A 23,819-nucleotide genomic window follows, 5' to 3' on the forward strand; every position below is an offset into this window, starting at 1 on the left:
AAATTCCAAACCACAGATTTAGCACAGCCAGCCAGGCAATTTTCCCATCAAAGTCCTACTGGAAGGAATGGTAGCTACACAAGAGCACAGTAGCTTTTGGGAGGAGTGTCCAGTATCACTTCTAGGTACCTAAAGGTTCAGGGCTCAGGGCTCATAACAACAAAACAAACAAGCAAAAATATTGCACAAATTTGCACATGCTAATTTCCATACATAAATATATGTGCATCAGTAGAACTAATTCCTGTAATTTAAATTTGATAGAAGACAAGTTAAATAATCTTTTGCTTGCTGTCAGGAGTGAGTTGGGCAGTATCCCAAATTGTGCTTGCTTAAAACTTACCCTCAATGCTCCTGCACTTTTCCTTGCTTTTTCAGGCAAATCCAAATTTTCCAAACCCAGATAGGAAGGATGCAGTGCCTAGGACCAGCAAAGAGCTGGATGGTACCTGAAGCATGTGCTAATCTCAAACCAGACATGGCACCCTGGCAACAAGACATGTGGGAATTTATTCCAGTCTATCGGCACCCATGCTCTTAGGCTGCCAAATTACTAGGCCTCAACCTCCATTGAACGAAGTCATGTTTATTTCCGAGCGTGTCCTTACTTGCTCCTGTTCCTTATCACCACCACCACCAGAAGAAAGCCCAGAGGCTGAACCGAAGATGTACTTTGTTGTTTCCGAGCCCTGGGAAAAGAGGCATAGAGTTGTCCCAGCATCATTTAACAGCCAGGACGGTACACAAGAGCACAGAAATGGTGGAAATCATTCTGCTGTTCTGGGCCACCAGAGGAAGAGAGGAGGCAGAAACCACCACTGTTGCTGAGGATGGCTCCTTAGTATTCTTCAAAGTTTTAAATTGATATTTTTACAGCTCTTGGTTTCTAGCTTTCCTTAAAATTCCAAATGTTGCAGATTAAATTTCTAGCAATCTCCTCATCATAAGACTCTTAAAATACCAAAATGCATAGTTGGATATTAGGAATGATCCTAATAAAGGTATTGCCCAGCATTGGATTTGGGGATTATATTTCCCCTCACAGCCCAGCACCACAACATCTGATTCTTGCCATTAGTACCAACGTTAGCAATCCTCATGTTTCTTTCCAGATCTAGATAGTGCAACTGTCTTCACTGAAGGGAAGACAAAATGGAGCGCAGCATATTTTCTAAGGAGTAAGACCCTAATTCTACATGTCTACTCAGGAAGAATTCCTATTGAACTTAAAGATTTACTTCTGAGTAAATATGTTTAGGATTATACAGTAAACTTTATATAATCCCACACTGTTTCCCTGTCCACAGGTCTCTCCATAGCCTCAGTTTTTTCCCCTATACCACTTAATTTCCTGTACCATCTCAGTGCTCTTTTCTACCCCATAGGTCTCTATAGCCATGTCACTATCCCAATTAGCTCATTACTGATATGCAGCTGCTCCTTTGTACACTCTATATGTCACTCATTCTCCAGATGCCTTTTCTGGGAATTCTGCTGTCCACACAACTATACGCATGTTTACTTAGAAGTAACCCCCATTATTTTCAGTAGAGATTACAACGCCTAGATAAGTATACCTAGGAAGACAGGCCAAGTGTAAGATCAGATGGAGAGCAGGATTTCTAAGTCCATGATACCAGTAACTTCGCCGTTATGGTTCCACTGTCTACTGCAACTGAGTTTGGAAGGATATAATTTAAGGACGTGCAATTTTGAATTTTAAACTTACTTAGTTGCAATCCCATGGTCCTTCACATTATTGGAGGGGGGTGGGTGCACAGGATTATTCAAAGATCCAGCTGAGGTCCTGTGTCCTTGGAGCTGGAACTCCAAGCATTGAGCTCTTACTGTGCCTCCATTACAGTCAGTGCGAAGAGCCATGCTGGTTGCCTCTCTGAGGTTGGAAATCAGCCTCAAGGACAATTAAAGGAGCATGTTGGGAGGCAGGGAGAAGTTTGGGCTAATGGCTTATGCCGCATCCAAACAGCATCCTAGTTTCCTTCCCTCTCCATCTGCAGCACTTCATCTAGTCTCCCGCAAATGGATGTCTAGATGGAACGCAGGGTGAAAGGCATCGAAGCTGCAACCACCGCACCTTGCGCCCTGCATTGGATGCACACGGGCTTCTGTGTCCAGAAGCTCCCTTACATCCTGAGCAGCGGACATTTTCTGGGGGCCAAAGAATAGTTTGGTTTCCCAGTTCCGACCTCAGAGCCTGAAATTAGAACTCCAGTCCTCCTTACTCGCAATGATGGGAAAAAAGGGAAACGGGGAACAAGGTGCCAGATGAGGTCAGATGGCAACCCCAGAGAGGGATCAAAAGGGCCAGGAAGGGGAAGAGGCTGAGGTAGCTGGGATACTGTATATCCCCAAGCCACTCCAGCCACCTTTCCTCCTCTTCTGAAGTGCCACTGTGGGCTAAAAGCAGCATTCTGGAGAAAAGGCAGAGCACAAGGAACGGAGAGGCAAAGCTTCCCTTCACTGCTCCTTTCACTCTGCATTGAATGCCCATAACCTCCAAGTTCTGGAGCTTAGTGTCTGCCCCACAGGAGTTTGTCCTTAAATCACAACTTTGGGAAGAAAATATGATTTGTCACTGCTGTCCTGATACCGAACACATTTACTTGAGAACAGGCACTGTTTTGTTGTAGAAAAGGAGAGCATATATTTATTATTAACATTATGATGTAAGCATCAATAATATTTAGAAGTTGTCATTCAGTTCTTGGGGACTTCCTTCTCTCCATACTCGCTTTGGCTGCCCCCGGCCAGAGTGGGGAATGGGACCAAGACAGCCACTAGCTCACCATGGCCAAGAGAGACACAGAAGCACGGTGGCGGCCACAGATTATGAAAATGGGCAGGTGGTGAGCCAGATCCACAGTTCCCAGGGCTCTGAGGGAGAGGATGGCTGTGTGCCCATGAGTGGCTTGGTGGCTGAGCACATGCAGAATGTAATTCTCACCCCAGCAAGAAGGATCTTTCCCCTCCACCATCCCCATGTGCTTGTGCCATCATTATCCTCATACAAATCCAGGGTCTCTCCCTGCACTGCTTGATTTTACTTCTGGACAAAGCAAACCAAAAGAATCATACATTTATGTCTTGATTCCTAACATTTCTATAGTTTCTCTGTTCCACTGAACCACCACCAACCAACAGGGGCTGGAACAACTCAGAGGGAGAGGGAGGAGGGCTCATGGAGGGGGAAAGGAGGCAAGGAAACACCCCTTTCAGCTAAGTTGGTGATGCTGTCAGTGGGTTTGATCCAGATTAATCTTCCTGCCCAGTGTCAGCTATGTCTCCAATAAGTGTGACGGTCCCATTCAGCCATGTTGCACTGAGGCCCCATAGGAAGGGGTGGCAGCCACTGACTGGCTCCATGGCAACCAATTAGAGAGCCCCAAAATAAGTCTTATCATCAATGCAACACAAACAAACACACACTCCTGAGCACCAGATGATCACTGAGGGCTGCTTTGCTCCTCTACTCTTCCCTCAGGAAAAGAAATACAAAGGTAACATTAGCATAAGGTAGCCTGCATGCACATCATGCTATAGAGATTTGGGGGGCCCAGGAAGGATTTGGGGCTGCAACCACAATGGGCCTTCTTTCCTCCTATCTCTGGGAATATGAACAGCTCCCCTTGAGATAATCATACTTTTGCAAGAGAATGGGTTACGCCTTCAATTTGATTGCTGTTTAAAGGCACAATCCTAAACAAGCTTGGACAGAAAACAAGGCCTACCACTGGGACCAGTAGGACTAGTTTCTGTCTGAACTTGCATAGGATTGCAAGTGAATAACAAAGTTTTTGGTGAAATCAACATATTCCAAATGAGAAAAAGCAAGTAAGACAGAGAATAGGAGCTGGCAAACTTCTTTCCTGAGCAGGGATGAATTTGGGATGAATTTTCTGCAAGTGAACACTAATAAAACAAGCCTGTTCAACTTGCAACCTTTCACACTGGACAGTTTAACACGAGCTTGTTAAATCCTTTCTGTCTAATGAGCCAAAGCACTTAACAGTTCATTTATGAAGCTGCTTTATACCAGTTCAGATTTATTCACCTTGCCTAGTAATGCCTAGTCTGATTGTGAGTAGCTCTCAGGGGACTGTGCAGAAATTCAAGGTCTTTCGCAGCCCTGATGCCTGAAATTATTTTAAGCAGTTGATGATTATGGTTGACTCTAGGACTATGCTGTATTCTCCCACTATAAGGGTTTGATGGGTCACAAATCATGAAGTAATAAAATAGTGTCGACTCTGGTTACGGAGGGCTGGATCCAGATGTAGACACTGTACAACTCACTGGGATCTCCCTACTATAGGAGACTTACTAAAGTCAACTTTAAATATCACTAAGCCTGGATCAACCCAAAGGTCTTGGTCCAAAGAAGTAAAAAAAAAATTTTGTAAGCTGTCCAGAGACACATAGTGATTGGACGGGTTAGAAATATCCCCAATAAACAAACAAACAAACAAACAAACAAACCAACTCCTAAAGAAGCAAGGAAAATGAATTTCACAATCCCCAATTATTTCCAACATTTGAGAATAGCCCTGTTGGCCCACAGCATTACAGCCACTGAGGAGAATCACTGCTTCTGGCATCCCTGGATATTACAGGGGGAAAGGCTATCACATGCCTTCTAACCCAGTGGACACATGGACAAAAACTGAGCGGGGCTGAGATGAAGAATGCTGAGGCTTCCTTAGCTATTGTGTTCACCAACCTTTATGAGAATCATATTTCACATCCAGCAAATGCTCTTAATACTTTACTACAACACAGCAGCAGTAGAAATCGGAATGTAAACAAGGCTACCCCCCCTTACAAAAATGCCACAGCATTTAGTGAGACCCTGACCTGGTTTTATTACTTCCTTTCCACCTATGTAACAAACAACCAAAAACCCTCCACCAGGTCTGTGGCGATGCCTGAAAACATGGCATATTCCCTACCCCAACCCAAACACAACCGCACCCCATTTATTATGTGAGTGTGAGAAAGCTATGCTGTTGGTGTTAGCTGGAGGTTTAGGTTAAGCACCAAACTAAGATTACTGGCAGGCAGCAACAGCTTTCAGATTTGAAGGTGGGATGTAAAAGACATTCCTGCTGAAGATGCTTTTACATATCCTACTGCCATCTTTGGTCCAACAGATTTTGTAGTTTTTTGCAGTGCTTTAGAAACCTCAAAACCTGTTTTAGCAGAGACCATAGCAGGACCACGGACATGTGTGTGCGTGCCATGTGCAACAACGCCTCTGCATCCCATCCTGAAACTTCTTGGAAACCTTTGTGTGCAGCCTTCCTCCAACTAGTGCCCTCCAGTTGTGTTGGACTACAACTCTCAGTGACCCCTACACAACACTGCTGGCTGGGAGATGCTGAGATTTGTACTCCAACCCATCTGAAGAGCGCCAGGTCAGAGAAGGCTATTTTAGTAGATCTTCAAGGGTCCAAAGCCAAGTGTGTCTCTTAACAATATGGCCCTCAAATGCCATTTGAGGCCTAGTGGTATTGTTTGTAACAGGTCATCTTGTTTCTATACACTTCAATAAATTGGGTGCCGTTTTCAAAACTCGGATCCCTGAAGTTCTCCCTTTCTATGCCTTTCACAGTGAAGTTTAGACTTAGTTCTCACAAACCACATGTGGTGACAGACATCTGTCTGGACTGCAGCCCTTCACCTTTCAGGTACTGCTTGTGAGAACAAGCCTCTGTTTTGAGGTTCTGTCTTCTTTAAGATTCCATTCACAGAAATTCAAGTAGGATTTCCCTGCAAAATGGACTGAGTGCTTTCTTATAAAGCAAGCTTTACAAACTATGGAAGTCACGAAATGTGCAGTTCAGCTTGCTAAAGCCAAGCTAATTAAAGCAGATGGGACTAAAGGGCCAGTTAAATGTGACAAATTTCCGATGCATATAGTATTTCCATGCAGGAAAGAACATGCAAAACACAAGTAGATTATCACACTCAGTTTGTATGCTTCCCATGTAGGAAATTTGTCATATTTAAAACACTTCCCGCTCATGTCTGGTCTATATAAACAGGTCATCATGAAATCTACTGTTCCTGGACTGTACTACTTCAGACTTCAGTTGAGGAATTATACATCTGAATGCTCCTGCAATGTAAAACAAACTAAGTATAAGCCTAAGTATAGAAAATTAAGATGCCTCCTTAATATCTTGCTTAATATTTGCAGTGCATTCAAAAAGTACATGGAAGCAACATGGAATTATACAATCCCTGCCTACAACTGGAAACAGTAGTCAGGAAGTTTTAGTCACATGACAAGCTGTCTATCTAGATCTTAGTCTCATCCTATTGAAATATGTTGACCAACTTATATTTAGGAAGATGTACAGGATATAAGCTTTTCAAAGAAATCAGGCTGTTTGAGTCAAATATTTAAAGAGGGATCTTAAAAATTAATTTAGCCACCAGTTTATGTTGCAGAACTCCTGGCCATATTTATATCTGAAATGCTACCTGAATAAGGACTGCAGGGAAAGGGCACAATCTCCTCCTAGCAATTTCTCTTTCGAAAGCCCCACTAAGGTGGATGGAAGTTGTGGAAAGGTACAGCCAACTTGTTGCACAACTGCCACTCATTTCAAAGAGGTGTGTGCCAGAGATGTTGAAGCAGAGAATCCTTACCAACAGAATCCATCCAAATTAAGAGAGAGGGAGTGATAGGCATACCATTCCAAGCTAGGTCTTAGGTACTAAGTATGTTTGTGCTTGCTCTCTGCAAAGGAGAGAATTTAATCTTTGAAGAAAAGAAAATTATACTAATACTACTAAGAATGAATAGTTCTAGCCTTCTAAACATTTCAAGCTATTTAGCAAACTAGATTAGTTACTTTTTGATCCAGTTAGCTAGGTTAAAGATTTTGATTATTTTTAAAAGATATACTTTTAAATCTGTTTTTAAACATTCTAAGGCATTCTGAATTTTAAGTTATACAAAGTGTGCAAGTCAAAACAACTTCTGATAACAAAATAGTGCAGAGAGGCTATCACCACAGTTGGGTTGACCTTTTTGTTTTTTTAATCTACGGCTGCACATTTACTTTGTTAGGCTCCTTAATTAAAAAATAATCTTCTGTACATGGCAAAAATAGGACAAAACTGTTTCCTTTTAACACTGTCTGCATTAATAACATTTGCATTCCACAGCAGGCTCCAAGATGAATTATTAATATTTATATAGTGCCTTCAGTGTACCTGGCACTTTACAAAGTACAAAAAACAAAAGACAGATCCCAGCTCCAAGGAAGGGATGGTTTTGTAAATAGAATTCTACATATTAGTTGGAATAATAGGTGAATAATATGGACTGAAGTGTCTCTCTTTCATCCTTGTGCACAATGTTGAATTAAGCCTTTCTTTTTATGCCAGCACTCCAAAGCAATTTTTTAAAAATACTTTCCCCGTGCTATCCGATTTATTGACTTCCTCTAGCAGACTTAGGGCGAAGCCACGCAACATGCAGAAAATATGTGATCTGATCTCGTAATGTTTCTTTATTTTACTTTAAAACAGGCGCAGGAGGCTTTGGATTTGATCAGTGCAAGTAGTCTGGTGGAGGTGAGGGAGTGTGCATGCATTACTCTTTCCTCTAGCAAAGTTCCCCCCAGTCGAAATTGCTGTAAAACAGCTTTTAGCTCCACAAATAGAAAATTTCATTCTCCCCATTGGGGAAATGGCCAGCTCAGGTGGAGGTATTTAGAGCAGGGAAATGGCACCCAGAAAAAAGGAGTAAATGTTCCCCTTGCCAAGCACCACCATTCAAAGCAAATTTGGAGCCCCCTGAACCTGTTTAAAAAATAAAAAAGAAGGAAAAAGAAACACTGTGAGGTCTCCCATGTTACATAGGGCTTGGCCTTAAATATCGCAATTTTTTTTTGGTGAAACGCTTAAAATTTTAAAATGAAAGCGATTAATGTGTACAATCTAAGGGGTTTCTGTGCAGTATTATTTTCAACTTCACTTGTTGAATGTTCTTTGTTTAAAAGGATATGGAATATGGTTTTAAAAAACATATTTTGTTGGAGTTTTAGCAACTCCACTGAAAACTGTGACCATCAGTTAAGGCTGCTTAAAGCATAATATATATATATTTATATATTTGTATTTAAATAAAAACTTAATATTCAAGCTTCTCAGATTGATTAATTGGTAACACTAAAATGAAACTACTTACAAGAATAACTGACTGTACAAAATAGGATTAAACTGTTTTGAAATAAAACAAAAATAAAAGCCCTGCTTTGCATTAAAAACACAGAACTTGTTTACAAAAAGGAATGTATGAGACATTTTGACTTTCCTTCTATTCCACATAGCATTTCTATTTCAGTAAAGGAACTGATTTGTTAAATTTACATTGCAATGACTTTACCAAACATTTGCACTAGAGACTTTTTGAAAGCTTTTACAGTAAGAAATTATCAACAAAAGCAGGCACATTAGTGTACAAAAATGTTGCTGTTGATATTTTTTCTCCTTTTGAAAGTGCAGGTTTATCATGTGCATCTTACAAGATCAACTATGGTTTTAACTCTCACTAAATTTTAAACTTAAAATCTCCCAGGAATATTGTAAACATAAGAGGTTTTGATCAAAACTGCTCTTGGCCTCTCTTCATTGGTTAGAAATATATTTGCTTGAGAGATAAAGATGCTTCCTTCTATCTTTTTGTTGTTGTTCAGGCTGATTTTCTAAGGATACATTTTGCACTCTTAAAGCTGAGGATACCATGACGATTCATTGGAAGGGGAACGGTAGGGAACCTTTTGATTCATTAAAAAGAAAAGCAAAAGCAAAATTTCCAAACCCAATGATGATTGAGAACGAACCCTGAAATGTTCACCATTCAATCAGTACTGAAGAGATGAAAGATTCCACCAGACCGTGAAGGCAGAGTTAAAAGGTCCTAAAAGTGTCATCCCTCAGCAGCCCCAGCCATCTTTAAGGAACCCCAGAAAAAATGCACTTCACTTAACCCTAGTAGGTAGCTATAGATTTCAGTGGTAGAACCAAAAGAAACGGGGAAAGAGAAATCTTGACAAGATCATAGTGGAGAAAACTCCAACAGGTTGCAAAACGCGGGCAACTTTCTAAAACTCTGTTCAAGACTTCTCCATCAGAGAGGTGATGAAGAGAAAGTGTGCTAATCTTCAGAACAAGGAAGGCAAAGCAGTTTGGGCCACTGTTCCAACTTGCCACCAGATCCAGCGGAACAGCACACACCAGCCTGGGGACACACTAGGCATTTTACTCACATCTACCTCTTCTGACAGGCTCTTGGAGGAGTCCGTGCTGCCCACGCTCTGTGCCTCACCTCGGTCCTGCCAATAAGCGTTTTGTCCCCTTTGCCCACATTCACCTGCTGCCCCCGCCGGGCGCCCTGGCCGACTGGCCCCGCAGGCTTCCGGAGGGGACGGGCCTGTGCCTAGATGCGGTTGGCACAGGGTTCCCGGGGATAGATGTCCTCGTAGGCAGGAGGCTGCTCGTTGGGCAGCGGGTAGCAATACGGGTAGGAGACGTTGAGGTCGGGGTCCATGGGAGAGTAGCCGGGCAGCTCGATGGAAGGGTGGCCCCCGCAGTGCACCTCCACGCCGGCCTCGTCGAAGACGTGGAAGACGCCGACGTTGATGTAGGAGACGGCCTGGAAGGTGCAGTCGCCTCCCGGGGACAGGTCCGGGTCCTCGCTGGAGAAGATGGAGCCTTGACTTTGGCGCTGCGGCCGCCGCCCCCCGCCCGAGCCACCGCCTCCGCCGCCCCCAGCGGCGCCGGGGCCCCTGCGCCTCCGCCGGCGGCCCCCCGAGAAATTCTGTTCGTGCCTGCGGCGGCGCCGTCGGCGCAGCCCTCGCTGCTGGGCGGCCTTGTAGTTCTTGACCAGCAGCAGGTTGAGCAGCCCCAGCAGGCACTCGAGCGCGTTGAAGATGGTGGAGATGACCAAGCCGCGCTGATAGTCCCGCAGCTTCTGGCAGCGCAACGCCGCGGCGGAGCCGTCGGGGCCCCCCGCCGGCCGCGCCCGCGCGGGCGCCCCCGCCCCGCCTCCGGCCTGCAGGAGGCAGTAGTGCGAGTACTTCTTCTCCACGAGCGACACCGTGTCGCCGTCGATGACGGCCCCGGCGAAGGCGCTCAGCACCCCCAGCATGAAGACCAGCACTCCCAGCAGGAGGAAGTTCTGCCTCCCGCCCGGGGGCGCCTTGGGGGCCGCCTGGGGCGCGGGCTGCGAGTCCCCGGTGACCGGCACCGCCGCCACCTGGCTGCCCGTGCGCCCGTGGCGGTGCGCCCCGGCGGCGCTCTCGCCGGCCGCCGCGTCGTCCGGCTGGCGGCAGCAGAAGAGCGCGGAGCCCAGCAGCGAGAGGCCGGCGGCCAGCAGCAGCCCCGAGTAGAAGGCGCCGGCGGCGGTGCCAAGGCGGAAGGGCTCCCCCTTGAGTTCGGAGCCGAGCGAGAAGCACTTGAGGCCCACGGCGGCGGCGCTCAGCGCGCAGGCGAGCAGGAGGCAGCTGGAGAGCGCGGCGCAGGCTCCCCGGACACTCCACTTCATCCTCCGCGTCTCCTCCGCCACCTGCGCCTCCTCCTCCCTGCCTCGCCTCCTCCGCCTCCCACCGCCTGCGCCTCCTCCTCCTCCTCCTCCTTCGCCGCCCTCCTGTCCTCATCCTCCCGTGTCCTCCTCGGCGCCGGCGGCCTTTGCCGGGGAGGTGGCCGCCGCGCGCTGCGGGGACATAATGATGGTGACGGTGCTGCGAAGGGAGTTTTCCAAATGCGCCGCTTCTCTTGCCGCCGCCGCCGCCGCCGTTGCTTTCGCTGTCACCGCCACAGCGGCGGCCGCTGCTGCTGCCGCCCGCCGCCGCCTTCTCCTCTGCAGGCAGCCAGCAGCCGGCAAGCGCGGCTTGCGCACACGCGCTTCCCTCCCCGCCCCGCCGCCTGCCTCCCTCTCTTCTTATTGAAGCCGCCGCCGCCGCTCTCGCCCGCTCTTCGCCGCCGCCGCCACTGCTGGGAGCCAATGAATTATTGACGGCTGCAAGTTCCGAGTAGAGCAGGGGCAACAAGCAGAGGGAGGGGCCGCGCTGCCGCGGGGTGCGGGGCAGGGGGAAGAGGGCCTTGCCGGTACAGCCCTCTCGCCGCTGCCCTCCCGCGGGGCGCGCGTGGCACAGCCAGCGCCGTCCATTCCCCGCGACGACTGCGTCCCTGTGTGTTGGACGGCGGGGAAGGAGGCTTGGAGGCCGCCACCTACCGGCCCAGCAAAATCCTAGGCAGCTGGAGAGGACTCGCGCCGTCTGGCTGCCTCGAGGGCGCTTGGCAAGGAAGAAGCGCCGCCGTAGTCCCCTCCTTTCCTTCCGCACGCCCCACGGCAGTGGTAGCGCCCCTTCCGCCTCCCCATTCCGGAGTGTGAACTTCGAATCCGGCTCACGCCTGGCAGAGTCCTTCGCGCCCAAAAGGAGGCGCCAAAGTTGCCGCAGCTGGAGGGGCTCTCCCGTTTTCCCAGCCGCCAGCCCCGCCGAAATGCAGCCCGGAGATGTCAAGAATTAGCTTTAAAAGGAGCAACAGCAGCAGCAAAAGCAGGGGTGGGGGGGCTTTTCATTCATGAACGGCACGACTCATTCCTTCCCTGCCTCTCACCACCCGTGCATCTCGCCCGTCGCTTCGTAGCTGCTGCTCCTGCTGCCTCGGAGGGAAGATTCCCCCCTCGCGCTCAGCATGGGGCGCGTCTTTGCCCTTCCCAGCCCCTTTGAAAGAGCGCGTTGCATCGTGACAAGTTGCTCTGATGCGCGCACCTTCCCCCCCCCCCGCTTCTTTTGTCTTTCCTTTTAGCACCGAATGCAGGAGGTTTCACACGCGCGAGATGGTCTGATTTTTAAACATAGGGAAGAACCCGCTCAGCCGGGGAGCGAGGAGGGCCCTAAGCGAGCGGAGCGCGTTGCCCAAGTTGCTCCGCGACGGCGCCGATCCCTTCCAAAGCGCGCTGGAAAGGAGTGGAGAGCTGGGAACCATCGGTGGCCTTAGGCGGCCTGCGCACTGAGGAGGCCGAGAGGCGGCACCAAGCGGCTGAAGTTGGTCGCTCGGTCCCTTTTCCTAGGCGCGAACAGCCATGCTTGAGCGGCCTGAGAAGGCACCCGAAGCGCACGGTTTGGGTTCTAGGCGTATACCTTATGGGGTAACTTGCCCCCGAAAAGTCTCTCCGTCAGGGAGGTGTTGTGAGGCAGGGTGAGTGTGGAGCTACTTATTTCCCCCTGAAAGGCTGGGGCTCCGTGCATGCTTACGAGCAGCCCGGTGTCGGAAACGCAGGCGAGGGATCCTGAGCACGCAGATTCTGTCTTGCTTCTTGAAATCAAGGGCACCTCGCTTAAACGAGGCGCTTCGGGGAGCGATGAGCGCTGCTCTGCTCCGTGCGAGCGAGAGGCGCCCGGACTTTGCCTTGGCAGTTGCGAGGCGCTCAGCTGCAGCCTCGCAGCGCTCCGGCCACTCGCCGAGGGAATCCCATCTTTGCTTCTGTGCCTGGCTTTGCTCGGTGGCGTGCCCGCTCGGAAGGGAGGAAGCTGCCTTCCACCCACTGGACTTCCTGGCCTAGGGATTCATTCATTCATTCAGGCGGGCAGCAGCGTGGTAAGGGCTCAGGCTGACTTCCTCCCCCTTCCCTCTCTCTCTGCCGGGTCTTGCTTCTGGAGATCCTCCTGGCAAGTGCAAGTTCCAGGCTCCACGGGTGGAGAGCAGCTCCTCCTTTGAATGGGGGTCCAAATCAAACACGAGAACCTGCGGATCAGGACCTCAGCCCCCCAGTTCCGTGCTCTGTTCATACAGTGGCCAACCCACAAACAGGACCTTCCTGCTCATGCTCCTCAGCAACTGGCCTATGGAGGCATAGAACTGATAAAGACGTCTGGACATGTGGCTATTCATAGTCCTTTTCTCCAGGAATTGGCCCATTCCTCTTTTAAAGCCATCCCGATTGGTGGCCAGCACTACTTTCTGGTAGCTGTCACAGTTTAACTGGCTTGTTTGAAGATACTTTTTCTTTTTTCTGTCTTGCATCTCCTACCAGCTCCATGGGATTCATGAATTCAAGTATCATGGTAGAGGGAGAAAAGTGACTTCCTTTCTCCAAAGGAGGTTGGACTTGATGACCTTATAGGCCCCTTCCAACTCCACTATTCTATGATTCTGTAAATCATACCTTGCACAATTCGATTATGCCTCCCCTTGATTGCGTTTTTTTCTAAGCGCTGCAATGTTACAGCCTTTCCCAACCACTCCAGATGTGATCTGTAAGTCCCAGCATTTCCAACCAGCAGCTATTTGGGGATGCAGAGAGTTTTAGCTGGGCATGTCTGGGGTTGTGAAGTTGGGGAAGTTTGGTCTCCATGATGAATGAGCAAAAGAAGCATCTGTCAAAGGGAATTCTTTCTTTGTGCAGCTCTGAGCATCTTGGGCCTGCAAAGGAGGGCATTGAACTAATATAGCCCGGCTGTGATCTTATACTCCCTCTGAAGTAAGTTGATGCATACAGGATTGCACTTTAATCAGCCTTAAAACAGCTTGTGGTGTTGCTCAAGCAGTGACGGAAAGTAATATTCTAGGGCAATTGGAAGGCTCTGTTAAGCACACACACATGCCTTGAATGGCAGCACCCTTTTGGGGGAAGACGCTGTAAATGTTAAACTGGCTTACGATGCAATCTTAAATGTGCAGGGAGAGAAAAGGTCCTACAAATAAAGCGCAGAGTTAGCAGCACGGATTGCAAGCAGGTGCACCTCATTGCACTCCTTGAGGATTTATATTCAAGCGTGCATGCATAAGCCTGCACAGCACGTCTCCCTCCAGTTGCTGTTGGATAATTGTTTTACCTCTCCTGCCGTCTTCTTCTTGAATAATAATAATGATGGTAAAGAGCCGGCAAGACACTGCCAGAGCGAAGCAGGCAAGCGTTACTTCCTCCCTTGCCTGAGTGCTGTGCTCTTGAGAGGTGGAGAGAAAGATGTGGGAGAAAGCTTAAAAGCCAGAGGACAAAAGAAACAGCTGGACTCGGTTCAGCCATCCCTAGCCTGGTGCCCTCTAGGACTACAACTCAGTATCCCCTAGCCTGGGGGTGCTGAAAGTTGTGGTTTAGCCTACCTGGAGGGCACCACATTGTGGGAGGCTGCTGTGTGTGGGCCCATGAAGGTGAGCTGTTGGGGGTCACGCGGATTGCCCAGGGGGTGAGATTCATGGGACAGGTTAGTCATGCCTAATAAAGTGCTTTTGAATGAAAAGGGTCTGCTCCAAGCATGATCCAGGCAGGGTGGTGTTGCTTGAAAGCAAGACTGAATGTGTGCATGGGGGGGGCAGGCAACCCCCACCCCCAAGACTGGCTGTTCCACCTCCAGGTAGGCAGTGCCTGTGAATCAACTGATACACAGTTTCCTGGGAAGGAAAAGTGACATGACTCTGATGTTCTCCTGACGGGGATCAGCTTTGCCTGTGCTCGGGGCGTCATCTCCACACTGCACCCCCACCCCCACTTGCTCTTCTCCTTTGCTTGCTCCCCATAGACTTTCTTTTCTTGTCCTGCTGCTGTAGCACTCTCGAGAGATCAGCCCAATCCCTTCCGCACATCCCTTCTCCTTAATGGGATTTAAAAAATGAAATAAAATTGAAAAGATCATGCTGTTTTCGGGCCAACCATTACACGGCAAGGCTGAAGTGCTCAACTCCCCCTCCCCACCACTCCTCTTTCCCTTCACATGTCATCAGGTAACAGGCAAAGAGGGGAACTCTCTTTCTGCTAAAAAGCAGGGTGCATCTCTACTTCAGAGTGCTGCTTTTAAGAGCGGCTAGTTGAGTGCCTTTGATGTTGACGGGTGTTTAGCATTTGTCGGTAGTTGAAAGCTAACATGCAGTGCGGCTGGGACTTCATGGCAGACTGCTTCTGAAATTCCATGTTTGGTGCCTTCCAAAATCAAGGCTACCAGGGCATCCATTTTGAGGCTGAATTCCAGGTCGGCAATTGAAATAGTGAACGAGCAATTTCACTTTCAGCTACTGAATAGTAAAACTGGCATTTTTCTGACTAATAGCTATAAGAGATGGACCAAGCTTCAGAATAACTGAGAGTCCTGTGAAGAGAAAAAGGCTCATGGTGATTGCTAAGATCTGCAAGGCCAAACTATCTTCCTCAACTGACCCTTTTTAAGAAAGACCACCAAAACTTGTACCGGTCCACCCCCCCCCCCCCGCATTGGAACAAAGTTGACTTTCAAAACACAAGCACTTGGCCATTCATAGTCTCCGAGTTATGAATGTTCAAGTTACAAATAACCCATTTTTGCAAACTGCCACGAAGTCTATTAATTAAAAAAAAATTACTGCAGAAAATCATCACTAAAGAAAGAGAGGAAGCAAAAGGGGAGAGAGGGAGGCCTTCAAAGCATGCCTTCTCGCTCCATCCATCTGACAGGGAAATCCTTCTGGCATCTCCTTGCTGCAAAGAGGATGTGCTGGTGAGTTTTGATGGAGGGTGAGGTACAGAGATGTGTAGTTTTTCCACTTTCACAGAGGACTTGTACTCCTAACCCCCACCCCCAAATGTGGAGGGCTGACTATACGTGTATACAAATTACTTACAAATTTGACTTAAAGATGAATTTCCATTTTCCGAGGAACAGAAGTCATTTGTAACCTGGGGACGCCCTGTATTCCTCATTAGATCCCATATTTTCAGTGTGCCTGTCATCATTCCCTCCCGGCAAACATCTTCTGCTCGCTTCATGTCTAGTAAAATCATCCACAGTTACGGCACATAATGGAAGAGCCCCGCTGGATTAAACCAAGAGGCCACTGGTTCAGCATTTTGTTCACACAGTGGCAAACTTGATGTTTCATGTGGGATAATTATTCACACATATCCTCATACCTTGTAGGCATGTATGCATCTTCCTCCAAAAATATCATAAGTCTCTCATTGCTGGGAAGGAGGCTTTACATGGCTTTTTCTTCAAAGTGGTTTACGTGCGTACACACACACACACACACACGATTTGTGGTCATCTGTATCAAGTTCCTGCCATCCCCCTCCACACCTTTAGGTTCATATATAAGAACAACCATAAAGGGTCCCAAACTTTTTGGGTGAGCAGAATTTTAAGAATGTGTCATGGGCACTCTCACAAAATGGCTTCTGTGGGGGGCAGGGTTCTGATTCATAAAATGGCTCCCACAGTCATAAAAGGCAGACCAGTGACACTAACTTGGTCAGGAACCAAAATATGAGGAAGAGGCAATATCTGAGCATTGAAATATGCATCCACTCTTTTGAACCCAAATATCAATGCCACTGGAACAGAGCTCCTTGCTTTGCAGCATGCAAGTTTCTCAGTTCCATTAAAAAAATAATCATGAAATAAAAGCAATTTGAGGAGGGACAGGGAGGCCTGGGGGCATGAACAGATGGCTCTGTGGGCACATCAGTGTCTATGGGGATTGTACCGGAGACCCCATCTCTTACAAATGCAACGAGAAAGGAGATCTGCAATCAAATGCTTCAGTGTGGAGCAGCTCAGGAGTCTAGCCAGCTCCCTGCATGGTCATGAAGGATATTCCACTCCCCACCTCAGTTTTCATTCCCACCATCCCCAGAGAACCAGCATTCTGTGGCCACTGCATTTGCTCTGTCCTCATGTGGCAAGTTAGCTTGTGTGGCTCAGCAGGTGGAGCTGCCCCCTTACAATGTTTCCCCCTGTTTTTATATCTGCAAACCCTCAGGGGTCCCCCAAGCATGCTAATGTCCCCCTCCTGTTTCTCAGTGGCCCCATTTTGGCTACACTCCTTTACCCTGGCACTCACGAAGTTCCCTATTAGAGGGTGCATGCGGCTTCTGCACACAGAGGGGACTTCCAGATACGATGATGAGGATGATGATTGTGCAACCACCTGGCCTCATCTGCAGAATTTTACAGAGTCCCAGCATCATTGTCTTCAACTTGCAACCCACCATGTTCCCCCACCTCCTGTTTCTTCTTTCTTCTACAAGAAATCCATCAAGGAGGGAAAAACAGAATAGCTACACAATATCTTTTGATCAGCAGCTCTGGGATTAGCAGCTCTGCTTGGAAGCATCTAGAAATTCCATTTACCGACCATGAGAGAGAACTGTTGGCATACTTCTGCTTCATGAATTTGCCACGTGTGTGCATGAGGACGCGTGTGTATTTGTTAAGTAGTCTAAACTAGTGGCCTATGCCACCCTGTGGCAATAAATCCCACAAGAGTGTAATCTTATACATGTGTAGACACTTCCTGACTTGTTCCAGCAATGGAACCAATTACCTGGGGAGGTTGTGGGCTCTCCCACACCAGAGGTGTTCAAGAGGCAGCTGGGCAGCCAACTGGGAGTCCTGCAATGAGCAGGGGGTTGGACCTGATGGCCCTCTGGCCCCTTCCAACTCTTCTATGATTCTACAAAACTCCCTCCCTCCACCGCAAAGGCTCCCAACAATCCCCAGCCTTGGGTAATCTTAAGTACGGTTCTTTTGCCCGTCTTGAGTCTCGTGCATACAGCTCCTGCACCGTGTGTTTGTGACACATTCTTCTCTCTGTTCATGGTTTATGAACCCCTATCATATCCTTACCCAACTGTGACAAACCCTTTATTTTCTCATGTAGCTCAACAGTGTTCCCTACAGTGTCTGGAAATGTAGCACCATGTTGGATAAGCTTATCCTATTTTCCCCATGCAAAAAACTGCAGTGGAGCAGCAAAATAAAGGGATAGACTAACTGGTTCAAACTGCTTCAGTCTTTTGAGATGTAAATTTAGAGTCATTAGGAAGGTGGGCACAGGCACTAATTTTCTGATTGACTGGCTGGACTGCTGATTCAAGCTGAGGCTACTCTATGATTAGACAAAATAACCATCAGTCTTTGCTAAGGCTGAATGCAGATTCCCATCAAACTAGAGTCTGAGCACTCCTCCTCAGCCTTCCATGTCACACTTGCATGCTCAGGCCATCCTCTCTGCAATGAAACAGGAGAAGGCTCTCAAAGCCGGGACCCTCTCAAGAACAGGACACGTACATAGCTGAGAATGCAATCCGAATCCTAAGTCTCTCCTCTGCAAACGATGCGTAGGGGCCATGGGATTGCCCCCCCCCCCACATTCCAGCTTATATTTAGAATTCTCTCTGTTGTGTCCACTTGTTCTTCCCTTGTATTTCCTTCCCCTTCAAATAAGCTCTTTTTTATATGTGGACATCTAGCTGCAGTGGGAATTCTCACAAAACCCTTCCCATGTGAAGACATGGACAATTACAAAACCCCCATTTGTGTTTTTAGGATGTTTATAAGGTTCTTTTGTGCTTCTAGGCTTTAGGCAAGAAAATTCAGCCAATCTTCTTCTTTTTAATCTCCAAGAGCCAGCCTGAAGGCAGGCATCCATGGACAGCCTAGGACAGGGAAGGTGAACCTTTTAGAGACCGAGTGCCCAGACTGCAACCCAAAACCCACTTCTTGATCACAAAGTGCCAACACTGCAATAAAACCTGAATACCGAGGTTTTAGTTTAGAAAAAATAACTCACAGCCAGTCCAAGCAATATCCTTGGCAGCGCACTGGCCAGCCATGCGAAAGCTCAGACAAGTCGCAGCTAATGACTGATGTCATCGCCTGGCACCACTAGTCCTTTCCAAGCTTGTGCATGGCCCCCATGTGCACTGTTCTCTGATGCTCGGCTGCTGGGGCGATGCTGGGGCGACTTGGCTTGTGTGCCTGCTGTGCCACACGTGCCAGAGGTTTGCCACCACTGGCCTAGGATGTGCCAGCAACTTCGTCCTGACTGGGGTTGCCTAGCAGGAATTCCTTTTTGAGGAACCCTCAGAAAGAAAGAATCCATCGGTAGGAAAAAAAATGTTCCCCTCTCCCAATCTGTAACACCAACCTGATTCACTTCAGATGAGTTGGGCTACCAATTCCACCATCCTAAACCAGCAAAGCCAGTGGCAGCTGGCTGCAAATGATGGGAATTCTAATCCCCCACATCTGAAGGGTCCCTGATGGAGGAAGACTGCTCTATCACTAGGTTGCAGAAATATGCCTTAAAGGTTCCCAATCCCTTTAATCTTTTAACCTGCTCCAAAATCCTCTGAATGTAGCAGCAGAATCTTGCACATATTTACTCAAAAGTAAATTTCACTGAGTTCAACACTGCTTACTCCCCAGTAGGCATGTTTCGAACGGTACCCTTGGTTATCCTTTTCTGTACCATTTGCAGGTTTACAGCATCCACTCTTTACCTGCGGCTTTCAGAAGAGCCCAATACAATATCTTAAATGTGACTGCATCAGAGATTTATATAACGCCGTTACAACACTTGCTGTTTTATTTCCAGTTCCTTTTTCAATAACTCCTGACGTCACATTTGCTTCTTTGCTGCCCCTATTTGTACACTCCAGGTGCAGTTGGCTATTATATACCCATTCCTGAAACTCTGCGTTCGTCCCCCTCCTGCACGAGCAATCAGTTTAGCGGCCGCAAGAGATAGTGTTACACACCTAGTGGCAATTCTTCAGGAGATATTTTCCCCGTTGATTCCAGCAGGAGGCTGCTCCTTGTCAGAGTCTTGCTGCTCGTAATCATGGCTGGGGAGAGAGATCTCCAGAGAATAGCAGATTTGCTGATGACATGGAGGACTTGTGGGACTGAGAGGGCACTGTGAAAGTCAAAGAGATTTCTCCACAGCCTTGCCCATATCCTGAGATTTAAACAGGGCCTCTGCTGCTACATTTTTGATTTAATAATATTGGTGCTGAATGAAATACGTTTGGCCAAAATGTAGGGGAAAGGGAGAACTTAGGGGTGGTGATTCCGTGAACGTTGCCAAAAAGGCAGATTGGCCATCATGACTGTACTTTCCCTGCTGCATACCAGAAGTAGCATGTCGGGTGCTTTTCTGTACGTTTGCAATGGGGGTGTAGAATCTAAACCCCAGAGTCCAAATGCCCCTGTCCTCCAGGTGCCCATGCCGCCTTCCTCTGGCCTTGCCCCTTTCCCCCAGTCACCAATCATTTGGTGGTGTCCTAGTTTCCCAATTCTGAAAGCCTGAAATGCCTTTCCCAAGCATTGGTTATTGACCAAAGTGATGGCCAAGTTGTCTTCCAGGGTCACTACTAATATTCCTGCTGAGGAACCTGGAAGGAACAGGTGAAGATGCTATAAAGCGGTGAGACCTTTGGCACATCTGGCCTGGGCCAGCCCATTCATGAAGCAAGGTGTGGTGCCCATAATAAGGCACAGAGCCAGAAGAGCAGCCAATAGTGTCATTCCCCCCTCCACTGCTGATCTGCTGCCTCCAGCAGGTGCTCAATAGAGTCTCACCAGCTGCTCTCCCACAGTAGAATTCAACAGGAGGGAAGCTGCCCATCTTCTGTCCACCTTTCGAGAGCCATTCTGCTGGAAGGAAGGTGTGTGCAGCTCCTGCAATACCCAGGACTCCACTTTTTCTGGCCACGCAGCTAAGTGCAGTTCCCCCTGCAAAGGACCTGCCTGCTGGAAAGGGGCAGCTCTCGATAACAGCTGAACTGCCTCATGGTGCACTAGCGGCAGCTTCGGCCCAGCCTGAAGAGTAGCCCCCGTAGAAAGTGTTGCTCTACTCCAGGCTTGGGGTTACTAGCTTGGGTGCCACTGGGGCAAAGCTATCCCTGTCCTGGGGAGACTGTACTTGGCATATTGACCAGAGCTGGTAAAAAGCTGTCCAAGCCACCATTGCTGCTCAGAATCCAGCAGTCATGATGAATCCAGGAGTAAAGAAACTTAGAAACAGAGCAAGTCAGAAGGGTCCTCCCAGGCCATCTAGTCTGACCCCTGGCTCCAGCCAGCTCGTATCCCTGAGGCTAGGAAGGAGGTCTATCTAAAGATGTCATGGACTGAACAGGGACCTTTTGTGCTTGAGGCACAGCTCTTGTTCTTTGTAAAGCTGAGAAATTTCCCCAGGTTTTTATGGAATGCAAGTGGAAAACCACTGGGGGCATGAATGTATGTGGGAATAAGAGACTCATGTATCTGATTTCCCTCCGTGTCATTTCTTCTTGGCACTAGGCAAACTCCAGGCAAATGAATGACTTTCAAATCCTACAGATTGCAGTAACCGAGGGTGCTTCCCAATGGAAAGTTGCTGGCACCGTGCAGCTATTTGAACTTTTTTTCTTTAGTGGAGTGTCTTCTGCTGGAAACAAGGACAGACTAAATTGTGGGTGCAAGACGGTGATAAGTCGCGGAATGTTTTGCCTGGTCTTGGAGTAAAATTCTGTAAAAAAAGTGTTTAAAAAAAGTTTAAAAAGTGTTTAACTTGGCTGGATCATGCCCATTTTCAGCAGCATTTTTCATTGCAACAAGAAAAACAGTACGTTTATACTACAGTTGTTTGATAGAACACATGTCAAGCTTTTGAGCTAACGAAAAAATATTCACTTCCATTTTAATAATTAGAATGGAGATGTTATACTCCCCCTATCTAAGAATAAAAATAGTCTTGCTGGAAGGATCTGGATCTCAAGAATATAAATTGGCATGATTGATCAGACAGGGTGCATATAGGCCAGTGTTCTACTCACCCATTTCCTTTTTTTTAAAGGATACTATTTTTGACATGGTAGGCAAGAGAGAGAGAGAGGTCTGATAAGTGCCTTTTTATCTTCCATTGGAATTATAAGGCTGCACAAAGCAATATGCCACTGAGAGGATTAGTACCTCTTTCTTTCTTGTTGATTGCTGAAAAAAGCGCACCGGGAATGGCTGTTCCATTTGCTATTGTGCAAAACTGCTCTGTGGTTTCTATCTATCTATCTATCTATCTATCTATCTATCTATCTATCTATCTATCTGGTCTTCTTGGGGCTACTTTTCCTAAAAGAAAACCTTTTACATGTGTCAGCTCACAGCATGCATTTATTCCCTTGTATTTGTCCAGCATTTGAAATGGGAACATGCTATTAAGTGTGCAAAGAAGAAACACCCATCCATTTATCCACCCACCCACACAAGTCCCCAGCCTGCCTTCACAAGTGTTTTGGTGTTTGGTGGGCCCTTACCAACATTTGACTTTGGATGGTGTGATCAATCATTCCACATATGGATCCCCTTCTTGATCAATCTCATCTGTTACATATGGTTCAAAATATATTGTGCATGAAATTATTACTGTTGGGTTCCATCATGATTCGTATAAATTTAATCTGGATTCAGCTAGTGCAAATATTGGACATGAGTTCAAAATTCAGTGTTTATCTCAGGGAGCATCTTCCTCCTCAAAACTTGACGTTAAGAACTGTTCATTTCATCTTGCTCCATGCCCAGCCAATTAGGGGACTGAGATTGCCTTCAACTGGGTGGCATGGCCTTTTTGGGCATGGCCCCTTTCCTTCTTGAGAAAAGTCTGGCACACACCCTCCCTTCATTTAGAGGTCCACTTATTTCCTTGTGCCTTTTTTATTTGATCTTACCTGGCAATTTGGGAGGATGGAGAGTGTGCCATTGTTGTTCATCTCATTTTGCATTGCTGGGTTGTTTTACTTGCGCATTTGCAGATAATCTCTTTCACACAAATGGCATTTTTAACTGATATAATTTTTAAGTGTTGATTTATGGTGGGACTCATAATTGCAAAGCAGCAAACAGAAAGGGTGAATAAGTACATTCTATAACAGAGTGGGGCAATTGGAAATCCCACTGGTTTAACTGGGAGAGCTAAGGACATACGTACTGATCTCCCCTTGAGATGAATAGGCCTTCTGGGCATTTAGCTTTAGCTGAAGGATGTCCAGTGGGACATATTTAGGCCACAGTCTTATGCCCCATGCCATTGACGCATGCCAACTCCCAGAGGCTGGCATGCCTCCTGTGCCTGGCATGAGATGCCACAGGGGTGATCTCTGTGGCCACCATGCCTCGTGCTGCGTATTCTAGCTAGATAACCATTTTCAGACATCTAGTTTTAGTGTCAGGGAGGTGGATGGAAGGAAGCTGGGAAGCCGACAGGAACTGGTGTAAGGCTACAGCCCCAGCTCCTTCCCGTCTCTGCTCCCTGGCATGCCCCCTTTTCCACCTTGTTGTGAAAGGGCAGTTGGCATGGTTCTTTCCATCCTGGCTGCAGGGAGACAGGGCAGGGGCTCAGCCTTTGGAGTCCCAGCTCTGAGATCACAGGACTCTGAAGAATCCTGTGGCCTCCCAGATCCAATCAGGAGGCTGTAGGATCGTGTTCTTAGCTTTCTAGATGAAAAGAGCATGTCCTGTGTTGTGTATAGTCATTAGCGAGAGAATAAGAGGCAAGATATATTTTCTTTCAGTTTGCTAGATGACGATGACAGCAACCACAACAACATGTTTTTGCCTTGCAGACCAAGCTAAAGATAGTTCAGTAGCCTGTAGAGCGAAAGCTTTCTGAATTAGCAGTCATCTTTTTAGCTGTTAGCATATAATTTACTGTGCATGCTACCAAAGCTCATGATTGATGTATCATAATGAATTGTGCACTCCAAGGTACAGATTATTTAATGCTTATTTATCTCTTGAAACAGGAGGAAGGACGGGGACTCTATAAGCACTGAACTTTGTTACAGTTACTGGGAGCATAACAGAAATATTGGCGTTTCCAGAGCTTTAGCTGAAAGAAAGCAGAATGAGAAAATGCTCGCATATGAGATCCATGACCTTCCTGTATGCAACATCACCTCTGCTTGCATGCATGTTAGACTGCAATGTGTGACACAACTGCATGAGGAATTCTGCTAACTCAGAGTGACACTGAACCCCTAGAGAGTGCTG

At 47.5% G+C, this 23,819-nt stretch overlaps 1 protein-coding gene across 1 annotated transcript; it reads right to left on the reverse strand.

Annotated features, from left to right (window-relative positions):
- Window positions 1-9,472: 9,472 nt before the first annotated feature.
- On the reverse strand, window positions 9,473-10,579 carry TMEM271 (transmembrane protein 271). The gene has a single exon (XM_044443860.1). The coding sequence runs from the start codon at window positions 10,577-10,579 to the stop codon at window positions 9,473-9,475; it is 1,107 nt and encodes a 368-aa protein (XP_044299795.1).
- Window positions 10,580-23,819: the final 13,240 nt, after the last annotated feature.

This window comes from Varanus komodoensis, unplaced genomic scaffold (genome assembly GCF_004798865.1).
Source record: "Varanus komodoensis strain SLA01 unplaced genomic scaffold, ASM479886v1 scaffold43, whole genome shotgun sequence".
In the NCBI taxonomy this organism is placed as follows: domain Eukaryota; kingdom Metazoa; phylum Chordata; class Lepidosauria; order Squamata; family Varanidae; genus Varanus; species Varanus komodoensis.

What these genes read in the sequence shown, in the direction of transcription:
- TMEM271 (XM_044443860.1), bottom strand. Translation starts at nt 10,579, where the DNA reads ATGAAGTGGAGTGTCCGGGGAGCCTGCGCCGCGCTCTCCAGCTGCCTC.